Raw genomic sequence first — 16957 nt, 5'->3', positions numbered from 1 at the left:
TGATGGTGGAAGTTTACCAGACCTAAACGGTAAGGAGGAGGATCCCAGCCAAGAGTAGCATGTGAAAAGGCCCTGAGGAGAAGGTGAGGGTATCATGTTTCTGGGGGAAATATCATGTAGCAGGGCCTCCGGGTGGGAAGATTAAACACCTTTTGGTGCATAACAAATTGCCCCAGAACTTAAGGTCTTTTTTTTTTTTTTTTTTTTTTAATTTATTTATTTTTTTTTTTAAAGATTTTATTTATTTATTTGTCAGAGAGAGAGAGAGGGAGAGAGAGCAAGCACAGGCAGACAGAATGGCAGGCAGAGGCAGAGGGAGAAGCAGGCTCCCTGATGAGCAAGGAGCCCGATGTGGGACTCGATCCCAGGACACTGGGATCATGACCTGAGCTGAAGGCAGCTGCTTAACCAACTGAGCCACCCAGGCGTCCCTAGAACTTAAGGTCTTAAGCAGTGTTTATTGTCTCACATGTTCTGTGTATTAGGAATCTGGGTGGGGCTTAGCTGTGTCCTCTAGCTCAGGGTTTCTCACAAAGCTGCAATGAAGGTGTCTGCCAGAGGTGCAGTCCTCTCAAAGTTCAGTTGGGGAAGAAGGTGCCTTCTAAGCTTGTTCATGTGATTGAAGGATTGGGTGCCCCAGTGCTGTTGATCAGAGAGACCACCTTAGTGCCTCGGGTGACTTTCAACATGGCTGCTTACTTCATCAGAGCAAGTCTGAGGAGGAGAGAATGAGACCAGGAGGCCTGGTCCTTTATAACCTCATCTCAAAAGCGATAGCCTACCACTTTAGCTGTATCCTACTTGTTAGAAACAGGTCGCTAGGTCCAGCCCACACAAAGGGGAGGACATTGACCAAGGGCACAAATGCCTGGAGATGAAGATCATGGAGTCATTTCTGAAGCTGCCTTATTACCGGCTGCACTCTGGTCCCCAACTCCTTCTCCTTCCACATGCAAAATGCAGTTGTCCCTTCCTCAGGTCCCACAGAATCTCATCCCATGATAGCATCAGCTCAGAGTCCAGAACATCATCACCTAAATCATGTTCAGGTATGGACGAGGTTCCTGGGTGTCATTCCTCAAAGGCAGGTTCTAGAAGACTGCTACTCTGGATCTGTAGTTCTGGTTCTACAAAACCAGAGAGAGAAGCATTGCCTGCCACCACGTACCCAACACACAGTGATTCAACAGGCATAGCGTCATGCTTAAAGACATTCTTACTCAAAAAGGGGGGAGGAGAATGTGAGGCATAAAGGAGTCTCTGGTCCATAACAATTCTGAAATCCATCCAGGAAAATATTAGAACTTTCTTGATTACTTTCAAAATCTAGGAATCATTCCCCATGAGCTGCAAATCCACATTCTGAGCTCCTGTTTCCTTCCTCTGAGTCATTTTTGTCTTTCTCATGGAAGAAAGCATATGTTGAGAATTTGGGGAGTCCACTGACCTCTTTTTTTCATGCTGTCTCTGTCTTGAGGTTCTGCTAAAACAACCAAGGAATGATGCTCTGATGCTTCCCAGAGGCCCTGCTGTTTGATCTAGAGGGCCTGTGAGACCCACCCTAATCTCTTTAAAGGGCCTTCTATGTCTGAATGACATTATGCTCTTTTTTTTTTAATTTAAATTCAATTAGTCAGCATATAGTACATCATTAGTTTCAGATGTAGGGTTTAGTAATTCATCAGTTGCATATAACACCCAGTGCTCATTAAATTAAGTGCCCTCCTTAATGCCTGTCACCCAATTACCCCATCCCCCCACCCATCTCCCCTCCAGCAACCCTCAGTTTGTTTCCTAGAGTTAAGAGTCTCTCATGGTTTGTCTCTGTCTCTGATTTCTTCCCATTCAATTTTCCCTCCCTTCCCCTATGATCTTCTGTCCTATTTCTTATATGCCACATGTAAGAGTGAAATGATAAGATCATTGTCTTTCTCTGATTGACTTACTGCACTTAGTACAATACCCTCTAGTTCCACCCACATCATTGCAAATGGTAAGATTTCAATTCATTGATGGTTGTATAATATTCCACTGTGTATATATACCTCATCTTCTTTGTCCATTCATCTGTCAGTGGACATCTAGGCTCTTTCCATAGTTTGGCTATTGTAGACATTGCTGCTATGAACAGTGGGGTACAGGTGCCCCTTCGTATCACAACATTTGTATCCTTTGGGTAAATACCTAGTAGTGTAATTGTTGGGTCAACACTATGCTCTTTTGATCTTCCTGACATTTCACCCAACAGCTGGACAGTCACACCTTCACTTATTTCCAGACCACCTTTCCCTGACAGTGCTGGAAAGCTGTTTGATTTTAGCATCCTTTGATGTCTTGAGGGTCTGAGAGTTTTCAAAACTATCAGGCCCTTGCTCCTCTTTAACAATCTTTCCCTCAGTTTATCTCCCTTCTCACTGAAGTGGCAAGAAGAAACTGGCCATGCCTTTGACACTTTGCTTGGACATCTCCTTAGCTGGATTGCTGAGTGGGTATGTGTTTTGCTTTCCACATAACTGCAGACAACAGTGTTGCTAAGCTTTCTGCCACTACTTCACAAGGATCCCCTCTCTCCAGTTTCCAAAAACATGTCCTCATTGCCTTTTCAGCCTTCACTGGCAGCACCCTCAAAGTCCAGATTTTTCTAACAAGCTTCACAAAATATTCCCTGCCTCCACCCAAGCTCTGGTTCCAAAGCCACCTTACATTTGAGATATTTTTCATGATACTGTGCCTCTTTTGATACCACAATTTCTATTCTCTCTTTTGGTTTATAACGAATTACCCTAAACCATAGCACAAAACAACAACATCTGTTAGCCTGGTTTCCATGAGTCAGGAATCAGGTGTGGCTGATCTGGGTCTGTCACAAAGCTGCAAGAAAGGTGCGCATGGGAGCCTGGGAGTGGTCCACCTCTGAGCTACTTCATGGTTGTGGGGAGGATTCCCTCCCAGCAGGCAAGCCAGCCTCAGCTCCTTGCCACACAAGCCTCTCCACGGGACAACTTTCAACATATCCATTTGCTTTGAGCAAGCAATGGAGATTGTGTTTAGTAGTTTAGTCACTAGCAGAGAAGTGATGTCTTATCACTTTTGCCCTATTCCATTCATCAAAAGTCAGTCACTAGGTCCAGCCCACACTTAAAGGGAGGAATCAGACAAGGGTGTGAATACCAGGAGGTGAGGATCTCTGGGAGCTACTCGAGAAGCTGGGTGTGGGCAACAGTGCAGAGGCAGCAAGGTTTGATTATGCTGCGTCAGACTCCCACAGGCAATGGGCAACCACTGAAACGTTTTACTGTTGAAGGGGAAGTCTTACAACATCCATCAGGCAGCCAGAGCAGAGAAAGGATTGGAAAGGGAGCAATGGGTAGTGAGAGCTAGTGCATGGAAACTTACAAGGGGATGGCCACATGAGAATGTTCATGGCATCCCACCAACCCAGAGATCAAGGCCAGCCAACCTGGAACATCACACATTCCCCTTTGGGTCCCTGGCTAGGTTTCCTCCTGCTTCAACTGCCCTTTTCTATGTTGTTCTCACCTTCTTTAAACCATCCTTTAGAGTCCAGGGTAGGAACCCTCATTCACAGGATACTTCCCATACACCAGACCTCATTTACAATGATACACACATCATTTATTCTCCAGCACACCTGTAGGGCAAGTATAATTTTGGGGAGTGTGATTAGAGGACAGGAGAGTGTCATTGCCTTGGTGATTTCACCCAAAAACCATGCCCTGCCCATGGACCAAATCCTTGAGCTTAACAGCTCAGAAACTGGATCTTTTGATCCTCAAACAATTGATGATTTAGTGGAAGGTAAAATCTATTATAAGATCCCAACACAGCAGGTGCCTGGGTGGCTCAGTTGGTTAAGTGTCTGCCTTTGGCTCAGGCCATGATCCCAGAGTCCCAGAACTGAGCCCTGTGTGGGGCTTCCCACCCAGCAGGGGGTCTGCTTCTCCCTGTCCCTCTGCCCCCAAACCCCCTGCTCTTGCTCTGTCTCTCTCTTTCAAATAAATACATAAATATTAAAAAAAGATCCCAACACAGTTGTGGGTTCTAAATGGTAATCAGTTGTTTTGCAACTGGGATCAACTCCTCTGTTGGGATTTGAGGCAAACCCAATAAATAAATATGCTCATTCCTGTCAGGTTTGGAATCAGTGGCAGGTGCAGGAGAAAGACAGATGAGGATCAGCCTGTCCCCTCTATTACCAATGAACTAATTAAAGTGCAGACCTGAACACATTCTGCCCCTAAGGTGGTGGGGGACGGAGAAAGAAGGGTATGGTGAGCTCCTCTTCTCAAACTCATTAGGCAGATAAGTCTCACTTCTTATTATTCTTCCAAGTGAATGCCCAGGTTGCAAGAGGGAGAAGAATTCCCCTGTGGGCCTTGGACTGGTAGCATCAGTGTCACCTGGGAACTTTTAGAAATGCAAATTCTAGGTCCAACTCCCAGAAAAATTGAATCAAATTCTAGGAGTGGGGCCTAGCAATCTGTGTGCTAACAAGCTCTGAGGTAATTCTAATGTGGGCTCAAGGTTGAGAGCCACTGGTCCAGCAGAAGCTGTTCATATGCAAATATGAAACCTGGGAAGAAGAGTCTTTATGGAACGTTCTGCCACCCGTGCCCACCCTTTTCCCCATCCCTGGGAAAATTAACCACAGGGCTAGAAGTTTCATCCTTTCCACATTTGATTTTCAGCTTACAGCTTCTCCAACAAGTACCAAGTAGAGACTCCTGATTATTTCCCATCCAAAAAAGAAAAATGTCATGGGTTTGATATTTGTTAGCCTTATCTCTTGCTCTTGAAAACCTTGGAGGGGCTAGCATCCCCTTTTTGGTACTGATAGTTTCTGAAAATGCTAGAATGACCAATAACCAGAAGTCAAAGTGGAAGCATGTGGCTCTTCCTGCAGAAAACTCTGTGGCTCCCCATTGCACTTAGATTTCAAACAAACTCCTTTCTAAGACCTGCCTCACTCCAGCTGCATCTCACACCATGTCAGTCAGGCCTCCCTACTCTCCCTCTAATATGCCAAGCTCACTTCTGCCTCAGGACCTTTGCACTAGCTGTCCTGCAGCTTAAAGAACTCTTTCTTCAGACCTTGGCATGCCTAGTTCCTTGTCCTTTAAACCTGAAACCAAATGTCATCTTTGACCACTGATTTAAAGTGCCCTCAACCTCACTTGTCATTGTTTATCTCATTACCCTTGTTTATTTTCTTTGGAGCACTTGACACTATCAAAAAATGATCTGGTGTATTTATTTGTTGACTTGTTATCTGTCTGCCCCTCCCTGGAATGTAAGAGATCAGGGACCTTGCTGTATTCCTAGCACCAGAACAGTTCTTGGTATATTGCAGGCATAAGATTTACATAAATATTTGTTGAATAAATGAATAAATGAATGAATAAGTGAACATAGGAAAAGCTTTAGGAGAGAAGAATCAGAGTGCAGAGATTCATTCATTGAGACAGTGATAGACCCAAAGACTCTGCCTTCCTCTTCCCAAGGACAGGGGCACAGAGCCCAGCTGAATGGGTCTGGAGTGCTGGCACCATACCAGACTCCTTGCCTGCTTCTTCTCTATCCCACTGTCTTAGTCCTGGCTCCCCCTTCTCTTCCTCCTCTTCCCCTCCCTCTGCCTCACTGTTATTACATTACAGTCATTAGAAGCCTGCAGATTCACACCCTCCTGTCGACTTTTTCATAAAGGAATGTTAATGGAGTTCGTCTTCAGCAGGGGTGATGCAGACTGTTGTCAAAACTTTGACTTGGCCACCCACATTCACATAATTAATCACACAGGAAACCAGAAAGGGGCAGCAGGAGGGCTGGGCCTCTCTATGTGGTGGCCCTCTTCCCAGAGTGGAGTGTGATATAACACACAGCTGCTCCCCACCAAGAGCCCACAGGTCAGGCTGGAATCAAGACAACTCAACAAGAACCACTACAGAGGAGTAGAAGTCAGGCTCTAATCCGCCGGGGGGGGGGGGTCTCCTCCACCTTCAAGAGGATACCAAGGAAAGGAAATTAGACAAAGTAGAAGCTAGAGGGAGAAATAAGGTTAAAGACAGTCTCTTCTAAAATTATAAGGAAGCTGGCTTTTATTGAGCACTCTATTGGTTATTTGTTGCCATAAGACAAATTACCATACACTTAATGGCTTAAAACAACACACATTCATTGTCTCTCAGTTTCTGTGGGTCAGGAATCTGGTAATAGCTTGGTTTAGCTGTGAGATCTCACAAGGCTGCAGTCAAGATGTCTACCTGGACTGTGTTCTCATCTGAAGGCTCAACTGGGGAAGCACCCACTTCCCAGCTTATGTGATGGCTAAAACACTCAGTTCCTTGTGGTTGTAGGACTGGACTGGGAGCTTTAATTTTTTGATGACTGTTGGTCTGATGCCACCCTCAGCTCCTAGAGACTTATCACAGTTCCTTGCCATGTAAGTTTCCCCAGCTTGGCTTCTTCATCATGCTAGCAAAGTCTCTAGAGCAAATCAAGTAGCAAGATGAAGTTTTATGCATCATTACATAATCACAGAGGTCACAGCTCATCTCTTTTTTCTCCATTCACTTGGTTAAGAGCAAGTCACAGGTCCTGCCCATATTTAAGAAAAGATTGTACGTATGTGGGTATGGACACTGGCAGGGGGGATTATGAGACAGCCATCCTAGAGGATGCCCACCACATTACATATTAGGTGTCAAGGACTATGCCAAATGCTTTTGCATGTATTATATCATTTATTTACTAAAACAACCTGTAAGGTGAGCATCATCCCCATTGCACAGAGGACAACACAGAGGAAAGAACTTGACCAAGGTCCTGCAAACATTAAGATCAGAACCATCTGTATCATAGCACCAAGCCAACCTGTGCAAGCTTAGAGGGCTAAAGGATTTGCATCTTTAGAGTGAGGAGCAAGGGCCTGAGGGAGGCAGGGGAAGGGGGTAACAAGTGTGTTCTAGTTCCCTATAAGACTTGAGATCAGGTGGAAGGGATGGGTGTGGATTACATGTTGAGAAAGAAGAACACTGAGAACGCTTATGTTTGATGATCTCTGTTTTCTCAATGAGACAGAAAATGAGGGCATCTCCTGAGAGAGAGGGGGTTGGGATGGAGGGGAAGCAGAGCCAAGTTGGAACAACAGCTGTAGGAAATAGGGAATGGGAAACAGGAATCTTGCCAGCAGCAGTACAAGTTTGCCAAGTAGGATAAAGCTGCTTCATCCCTGAAGACTTCAAAGGTCTCCTTGGTAGGGGATACCCACTCCTGCCCCCTACACTCTGAGTTGCCTTCATTTTCATCATGCCTTGTAGTGCTGTAGTTTATGCTCACATCCTTCTCACCAGAAGGAAAGTTCAGGGCAGGAACCTGACAGTAGTCTATGCAACAGACTATGTAGTACCACATAGTAGACTATGCAGTAGCCAACACAGGATCTGGCATATGTGAGTCTTCCATAAATGGCCTGACTCCAGACCTTGAACTTCTAAATCACTCCACTGTATTACCTTCTATTCCCTAAAGGCTCTCTAGTTCTGTAAGATTTTTCAAAGTATGTATTTTTACTTTTGTTTTGAGAATAAAAGTTCAAAAAGTGGTAGAGGACAAAGTCTAAGTCCATCCTGGAACAGGAGTGGAGGTGGAATTAAGGAAGTCTGTTGCATTCATAACGCAGTGACAAAAAAGCAATTTTGTCTTTTGACCCAGTCTTTTTGATGTCAAGAAGTCAATAGCCATTTCACAATATTTCATACCAACTTATATTGGAGATGAAGAACTGCTCATGATATGTCGCCTGAAAAATACAGCACAGACACAGAACAGTCCTATTTGTGCCAAATGACCACTTTAGTCTCATTTTAAATGGCAGAATCCTAACTCAAAATACCTTAGACAAAAAAAATAAATAAATAAATAAAAAAGAAAAGAAAGGAAAGGAAAAAGAAAAAAAAAAAAAAAACATTTGGGCTCATCTTCAATGAAGTCCAAGATTACACTCTGTTGCCAAGGGACTAACATTTTGGCCCAAGAAAAAGGCAGATGGCTTACAGTAGCCTCAGGACAGGCCTCTCCTCTAGGATTCCTGGCACAAGTCCTGTGGTCCCCTCTGATTGGACACCCTGGGTCACATGCCTGTAACTGAACCAATCAGCGTGACCAGGGGACTTCAGAGGAGGGTGCTGTGAACAAGAGGAGGAATGGATGCTGGGTGGACATAAAGGCAGTAAATGTCCACTCCATGTGTGCTGTGCTTCTAACCACAGACAACTGATTGGGTGGGTGCCCACCAAAACCAGGGTTTTCTCTAGTTTAGAGGACTTGGACGGAGTCAGATGCCCACATTCATAAAATCAGCCCTGTGTTTTCATCCCCACCAGAGCAGGAACCAACCCTGAGGTGGTCTCCTGGCCCGCTGATGATACCTAAGGCTCAGCTGGAGGAGCAGTTCTGGAATTACTGGAGGAACCAGGTACTCCAAAGCCCACCTCAACTCCAGTTTCCCAACCTCTGTTGGGGCCTCAATTAGGAGTCTGACCTGAACTCCAGGCCTTCTGGCCCTGCTGGTAAGGATGATGGCAGGACTGGCATCCATGCACCCAACCCAGAGGAGGGTCAGTCCTCTACCCTCGATAACCACTTGCAACCAAGATGCCCTACCTCTGTGACTTCCACTATAGACCCGGAAACTCCCATCCCGCCTGCCCAAGCTGAACTCCATAGCTACTGACCTCACACATTGCCTTGGACCCCTTTGCCCTTCTCTCAAAGCCAGCCCTCCCCAGGATCAGCTTCCAAGTCTCAGTCTCAACCACCACCCCACTCACTTCCTCAAGGCAACAGCAACAGTGGCTGCACTAATGTCACACAGGAGACCAGCGATGGGCAATACAGTTGAATGGCATTTATTTCTAATTGGATCCATCAGCTTTGTCTGAGTCAGTTTTCCTTCTGTGCTGGTTCTTAGCTGACCCTTGGAGGCCCTTCCTGGCATTACATTGTTTGCGGTAGATTTCCAATTCCTCTTGGTATTTGGCTCTCAGGAGAGCTGCTCTTTGCTCATATGGCTGCTTTTCAGCATCTGTTTTCGCAGACCACATCTTTCCTGAGGCCCTTGCCACCTGCACTACTGACCAGCTCGGATTCTCCCTCTTCAGCCGGGCAAAGTGGTCTTGGCAGAAGAGCAGGAAGGATGATGGGGGGCGTCTGGGTGCTTGGGGGTCCCGTTTTCTCCGCTTCTTCTTCTTGCCAACATAATTCATCATCTCTTCCTGATACCGGGCTTTGTCGAGCTTGGCCAGAGCTTCATATTTGGCCTTTTCGTGCTTTGAGATGGACTTCCATTTTTCCGAACACTTTCTAGAGAACTCTTTAAAGCCAAGGTAGGTATTTGGCTGCTGCTCCTTGAACTTGTTCCTGTAATTCAGCAAAAAGTGGATGTAAGAAGAAACATTTGCCTTGGGCCTTATCTGGATTTCTTTTCCCATGTTCATAAGGTCATTTTTTTTTTTGGATTCAGTAACTTGGACAGCAGAGACTTCTGTCTCCACACTCCAGGAGCAATCTAGAAGGTGCCCTGCTTGCGGTGAATTTTTCCCTCTGTAAGAGCTATGGTCACAGCTCAGCCTTTTCAGTGGTGGTGGCATTATTGCATCAGAGGAGGGATTGTGACATCATTCACCAGCCTGTGGCATTAGCTTACAGCTCCTCTTATTGGTTGGCTACGGGAGGGTCCATTTTTTTCTCCTTCTCATGTGAGATGGTGGTTCACCTAGGGGTGGTTTGGAAGCAGCGACTTCCCCTGGAATATTTCTCCTTGATGTCCTGGAGGCCATGGGCTTTGCTCAACTATAGGAGATTTCAGTCCCTCGGATGTAGTAATGAGCCATGGGGTCTGCCTTCCTCACCGTAAGATTGTCAAGACGCCGCATGATCCCTTCCGAAGTCAGGATGGATATAATGAACGTGAGGAGGTGGATGGCTCCAGGGCTGTCATGATAAAATGTGAAGTCTTTCTGTTTGCCTTGAATGGTGGCAGCTCATGCCGTTCAAAGAGTTTAGTAGTAACTCTAAAAATAATGAGGTATGACAGCCGTGACTCGGTTCCTGTCAGGACAAAGTTGTCTAATTTAAAACCTGAGCACTTGGGCTATATACATCTGAACTCTTCATTTCTCTGAAGAAACTGGGATGGGGTGGGCAGAGGGAGGAGAACCTTGAGGGGTTTTACTCAATACACTTGAGGCCGTGAAAATGGGGTCAAATCCTTGGCTGTCAGGAGGCCTCCCTGCTCTCATCTCTGGGGTCATTGGCTCTCAGGCTTAGAGTACAGAGCTCTAATGGCTACACTCACACTTGTCAGCTTTTGACTTTGTGTGAAAGCCATTGCCCATATTCCACTAGTCTTCCAATGGAAGGAACAAGAAAAGACAATAAAAGGGTCATCTTGTGACCTTTGGACACTTTGAGGGCATTGCTTGTATGGGACCAGGGTTCATATAAGTCAGTGGTTGACGATAGTGCCAAATTTATAGGACTACAAAATGGAGCCTCATTAGCAGAAAAGTTAGAGTAAAATAGCCTAACAGGTGGGAGTCTGAATTTGGACTGATTTGCTTGACTCAAGCTTGTGTTTCTTTCTCAGTCCTTAGAAGTGGTGCCTCGGGGGCCAATAACTGGTGTGTATCTTCAGCGACTGAGCCTGACAGGGAAACTTGCCTAAGACTAGACCACATTTCCAGGGCTCCCAGTCCGTTCCCAAGCCTCTGAGACTGACTGCAACTTCCATCTTCTGTAAAAGAAAGATGGAAACTAATGAGAGTCCCCAGTCCTGAATTTGAGCCCCAGCTCTGCCACAAGGCAACTGGGCTACAATGCTAGCTCCTTCCTTCCTGTGAGCCTCTGATTTCATATCTGTAAAATGGGTGCTTTGGACCGGCCAGGAAGGACCCTCCAGATGGCATGCTGTAGTTTTGTGGCTGCATTTAGAGGCCTATAAGATCTCAGATGCCAGCCGAGGAAGCCTGGGCTAGTGATGGGGCCAAGAGGTCTGGCAGGGGGAACAGATTACTCTGAGAACATTTCTCAGCATGCTAAGTTGTTTTTCACTCTGGTTCTTTCTCCCAAGGCCAGGAGTTGGCTCACCTATTTGTTGGATTTGAGCTAGGTTGCCAAGGTCAATAGGACATAGCTCCTTTCCAAGATGGAAGGACAGGTTGTGAGAAAGAATTTGGCTGATGTCTGTGGACATGAATCCGACTCTGCTCAGTCTCACAAAAACCCCAACAGCTCATTTGTGCCTCCGTTCATGATGATCTACCCTTCTCATGATGAAAAGATCCAGAAGGACTAACCCTATGATAATCATCTGGAGCCTAGCATGTCTAGGAAGACAAGGTGGTAGAAGGTAAAAGCTACAGCCACCCTGTGATTCTTGGGCCACAATCTCACCTTGGAGGGATGAAGTGGGGAAAATGTTTGGAGAACTTTAGGGAGGGTCAGTACGGCTAGCTTTCTAAGTCGATGCTATGTGCTCTGGTAGCTGAGGCTTTCCAAACTTCTTCACTATCTTCTGTGCCCTGGGAGGCTGACCCAGATGGACCACATCAGTGGATCTCATGCCCTGTGGCTTCCATTTCAGTTTGGTCACTGTGGACCCCAACAGTAGATCAGGGAGAGAAAGGTGATTCCAGGACATTCATTCTCCTGGCTTCCCCCTCAAGAGGTCACCTGGAGCTGGCTCTAGGACCCTGGACTGAAGGTCTTGGCTCCTATCAAGTTTTCCTTTCTAAATGACTGGCTCCTTCCAGGTTTAGGAATTGCTCCCTTTCCTTGTCTTCTCTTGCCAACGGTGGTAAGAGCTCTGCTTTTACTCTGCTGTCCCTTGTGGCTTTCCTACACCTTGCCCTTCCCTTTGTAAATAGCCTCTTTATTAAACACTCCTCAAATTATGCTCATTTGAGTGGCCATCTGGTTCCTGCTGGGACTCTGACCAATGTGCCATGTTTCTGGCTTTCCACCATGAGCAGCAATGGAGGTGGATAAATAAAGCAAGAATGGGCATAGGTCCAGGGTCAAAGGCTATTGAGCTTCTTGAGGCCCAAGGACCCAGTTGTCTCACAGCCTAGAATGTTCTGCAGGGGTAAGTGTGCCTGCCAGGGTAATAACAGAACAGGGCCACATGGCCTCCATAGAGGCATCTAATATCCCTTATATTATAAGATGACCTCTAGGCAGGGACATTGGTCTGGAAAGCCAGATAAGAAAGATTTTCAGCTTTGTGGGCCCTGTGGTTTTTATTGGACATACTCAACTCTACCATTGTTGCTCCAAAGTAGCCACAGACAATACATACATCGATAAGCCTGGCTGTGCCCCCAGTATCTTCACAAAAACAGGCAGGTGCCTGGACATAGTAAACTGCTACCATCCCAATCTAGAGCTGTGAGTTCAGTGTTTTCAAATTTGTTCATTGCAGCTTACAATAAGATTTACATTTTACATCACGACCCATTTGTGCATGTCTGTACTTCATAATATTGATATAATGCGTCATGTGTGCCTGTCTCTGTTCCAAGCACTTTACCTATATCAAATTATTTAATCTTTGTAACAACTGTGTGTGTTAGGGATGCTATTTTTTTTAAAGATTTATTTATTTATTTATTTTAGAGAGAGAGCCAGCATGGGGCAAGGGAGGGGCAGAAGGAGAGAGAGTCTCAAGCAGACTCTGCTGAGCATAGAGTCTGATGCTGGCCTTGATCTCACGTCTCTGAAATCACTCCCGAAGCTGAAACCAAGAGTTGGATACTTAACCAACTGCACCACCAGGTGCCCCTGGGCAGGGGGGTTGGGTGGGGGTTGGGGGTGGTGGCAGGGCTGCTATTTTTATCCCTATCTTAAAGATGAAGTTCTCTAAACACAGAGTTTGCAGAAACAACAATATAACAAATTATACTTACTATGTGTGTGAAGTAGTATTTTCTATTCTATTCTGTTATGGTCTATTTTGTTATTCAAAGTGCCTACAGACCTACAGATTGGTCTTATGACCCACTATGAGTTACAGTCCATGGACTGATTTGAAAAACACTACGTAGGCAAGCTGAGGGGGAGCTCTCACCTTGAATACAAATCCAATCAGATCCCCTTGATTTAGCATTGGTAACATGAAGAGGAAAGAACATGGCCTTGGGAGCCAGGCAGACATGAATTCAAATTCTAGCTTTGCTACTTATGTTCTGGGTATTGCTCATTACTACCTTATCAGTAAAGAGCAGTGAGATGGTAACAAAGCCGTGGATAGGAACTAACTGCAGTGATGGGAACAACGGACCCAGTACCCCTTTACCAAATGGGCCGGATGTAGGGACTCACTTCTAATGAATAGCGTGTGGAAAAGGACAAATTGTACCTTTCCAGTGGAGAAAGCTGGCAGATACCACCCTAACCAATAATGATATTCTTCCCCCAATTGCATAACCCTGGTCTAATCCTGAGAAAATATTAGACAAACCCAAATTAAGGGGTATTCTACAAAACACTTGACTAGTACCCTTCAAAAGTGTCAAGAAAGCAAGGAAAGCCTGAGAAAGCAAGGAAAGCCTGAGAAACAGAACCAGATTAGAAATCAAGTAGACAATGTCTCAGGGCTCTGGGAATTGATGGACTAGATGGTGGACCAAGAGAAAACACATTAGTGGAAAGACTGGGGACATCTGAATGAAGTCTTCCACTGAGCTAATGTCAACTTCTGGATACGTCTACCATGGTTATATAAGACACTAATGTTAGAGGAATCTGGGCGATGGGTCTATAGGAAATTTTTGTACTGTCCTTGTAACCTGCAATGCTTTTTTTTTTTAAGATTTTATTTATTTATTTCACAGATAGAGATCACAAGTCAGACAGAGATCACAAGTAGGCAGAGAGGCAGGCAGAGAGGGGGGCGGGAAGCAGACTCCCTGCCAAGCAGAAAGCCCGATGTGGGCCTCGATCCCAGGACTCTGGGATCATGACCTGAGCCGAAGGCAGAGGCTTTAACCCACTGAGCCTCCCACGTGCCCCCGCAACCTGCAACTCTATTCTTATTTCAAAATAAAGTCTTTCGGAAATCTCCCTTGCTGACAGTAATGTGTACCCACAGTTGAGATACCCTGCTCTTGATCCATCTCCTCCAGAAATCTCTGGGCAGATTTGACCCTCAACCGTAGCAACATGTGCTCTTGGCATATCTTCCATCACAGTGTTCCCTGAATTGCAGGGCATGCTGGAACCACTTGAGGAGGTTTCAAAAATCCCAGTGCTCAAGGTATTATATAGGACTGATGGATCCCTGACTTCTACCTCTGAAACCAGTAATACATTATACGTTAATTGTTGAATTTAAATTAAAATAATAATAACAATAATAATGATAATAAATCCCAGTGCTCAAACAAGAAGAAGAAGAGCAAAGCTACCTGGCTTGGGCATCTGAAATGCTTTGATGCTTCCTTCATCCCCCTCCTGCCCCTCTTCTTGTGGCGTGGGAATCTGCCTACACATGCCCTCTGAGTGGAGTATCCATGGTAGGCAGAAAATGGCTCCACAGGGACACCCACATCTGAAACCTCAAAACCCATGACTGTGTTATCTTCCATGGCAAAAGGAACTTTGCAGATGTGATTATGTTAAGGATTTGGAATGAGAGGATTACCCTGGGTTACATGGGTGGAGACCTGCTGTAATCACCTGGGTCCCTGTAAGAGGAAGGCAGGAGTGTAGAAGTCTGAGATGGAGATGCAGTGACAGATGCAGAGAGTCAGAGTCAGAGATCTGAAGATGTGGTACAGCCAGCTTTGAAGGTTGAGAAAGAGACCACAAGCCAAGAAACAAGGTGACCACTAGAGGCTGGGCAAGGCCAGCAAACAGATCCCCCCCACTAGAGCTCCAGAGAGCACAGCCCTGCAGACACCTTGATCTTGGCTCCATGATACCCATTTTGGGCTCCTGCCCTTTCCCCCCACCCACCACCCAGAACTTTTAAGACAAGTGTGTTCTTTCAGGCCACAAAATTTGTAAAAATTTGTTAAAGCAGAAATAGGGAAGGAATACAGTGTCTTTCTCATCCAGCTGGTGGTCTGTAATGTTTCCTGTGCTGTTCTTACCCCCTGCTTATGTTAATAAAGATTAAAAATTTATGCCACCACTTATTGGATTAGTTGTGGGACCAAGGAACATGGTCTGCTCAATTTTACACACTCTTCTTCATGCACTTGCTGACTCATTAAGTCACTAATTCACTCGTTTGCTTACCAATTAATTCACTCTTAGATTCTTTCAGTTCATTCACTCACTTATTCGCCACTCATATATGTGTGCACATGCACACACATCTCAACAAATATCTGTGAGTTGTGGAGCAATGTCACTGATTCTTTGATGGCCACTTATAAGCAGCATTTGAAGGATGGATGTGTCTTAGGAAAGGAGGTGGTGGTAGAGAGAGGCATCTGAAATTTCCTGGAAGCCAGACTGGTGGGAAAGGCAGGGTCATAAACAGTAGGCTTAGGCTCTTTGGCACTAACCTCATACCAAGAACTATTACTCAATCTCATGTGACTATAATATTTTAATAAGAATGACGGTAATGGGGAGTTAGAGAGGAGAAGGGAGTTGAGGGAAATTGGAAGGGGAGGTGAATCATGAGAGACTATGGACTCTGAAAAACAATCTGAGGGATTTGAAGGGGCAGGGGGTGGGAGGTTGGGGGAACCAGGTGGTGGGTATTGGAGAGGGCACGGATTGCATGGAGCACTGGGTGTGGTGCAAAAACAATGAATACTGTTACGCTGAAAATAAAGTTTTTAAAAAATTTAAAAAAAAAAGAATGATGGTAATGTTTTAAGTATATCATCTCCAGAAAAGCCGAGAGAGAGAGAGAGATTAATTTTTCCAGGGCCACACAGCAATGAGTGGCAGAGCCAGGCCTCAGACTCAAGTTGGTTTGACTCTTAAGTCCATGTGTTTTGCCACTACTGGGAGTCTCAGAACTCCACTGGCTAGGACCAAGGAGAGGAGGAAGCCAGAAGGGAACAAGGCCAAGCAGTAGGAGGGCAGATGGAATAATAATAATAATAATAATAATAATAAGCTGTCTAAATCTCAACATTTGAGGGATTCAGGGGACACTTTTCTCATTTGGGTTGATGGATCTCTCGTTCCAGATGGATCCGGTCAGTTTACCCCAGGTCATGGAATGTCCTGAGTCTAGCAGGTAGACTGACGTGGATAGCCCATAGAACCACACCAGCATGTGCAGGTACAAACAGAACCTGGGTCTACTGTTTAGAACACAGGCTGGTCAAAGCTGAAGTGAAGTGTCCGCACCTAGTCCAGTGGCTTAGTGGACAATGGACAAGAAATGGAACAGATGATCAAGCACAAGCATGGGATGAGCATGGCAAGGTCCAGGCATTCCTGCTTACCTCTGGTAGGACACAGCAAAGGAAGAGAGGATGAGGTCTAGAATAAGACCAATTTTGGGGAGAGAACGCCCACAGCAAAGTATGACTGGATATCCCTCACAGGCCTTGACAAAAATACTCTATTATGCCACAGAGTAGGAAGAGTGGTCCCTGATCTTTTTGTCCAGCTCCCTGCCTCCTCCAACCAACATGAGTATCTTTCATTTGGTCTTCCTAGCACTGGCCACTCCCTCCTTCTAAGCACATCCCTTCTTTTGGAGAACTGTCCTCGAAACAGTTCCAGCGGGGGCCTATGCGCTTGGCCCCAGGCATGGGCACACCCCCCAGCGGGACTACTTGGAGGCCTCCAGTGAGCTTTTTCTAATTAGAACTAAAGAAAGGGATTTTCGTCTTGTTTCTGGAAGTGAAGGTGTGAGGATAAATCAAAGCTGCTAAGGGTGGCCATGGGTCCAGCATTGAGCATCGCC

At 45.6% G+C, this 16957-nt stretch overlaps 2 protein-coding genes across 2 annotated transcripts in view; one reads left to right on the top strand and one right to left on the bottom strand.

Annotated features, from left to right (window-relative positions):
• The window catches only part of LOC111143057 (CUB and Sushi multiple domains 2), a 614630-nt gene that overhangs the window by 251038 nt on the left and 346635 nt on the right, over positions 1-16957 (top strand). The window lies entirely within an intron of this gene.
• LOC111143058 (high mobility group box 4) lies at positions 8913-9617 on the bottom strand. Its single transcript, XM_022496500.1, has one exon. The coding sequence runs from the start codon at positions 9513-9515 to the stop codon at positions 8934-8936; it is 582 nt and encodes a 193-aa protein (XP_022352208.1). The 5' UTR covers positions 9516-9617; the 3' UTR covers positions 8913-8933.

The sequence above is a fragment of the Enhydra lutris genome, unplaced genomic scaffold (genome assembly GCF_002288905.1).
Source record: "Enhydra lutris kenyoni isolate GAN:26980312 unplaced genomic scaffold, ASM228890v2 scaffoldscaffold9, whole genome shotgun sequence".
NCBI lineage: Eukaryota > Metazoa > Chordata > Mammalia > Carnivora > Mustelidae > Enhydra > Enhydra lutris.
This window is presented reverse-complemented; position numbering and strand designations above follow the sequence as displayed.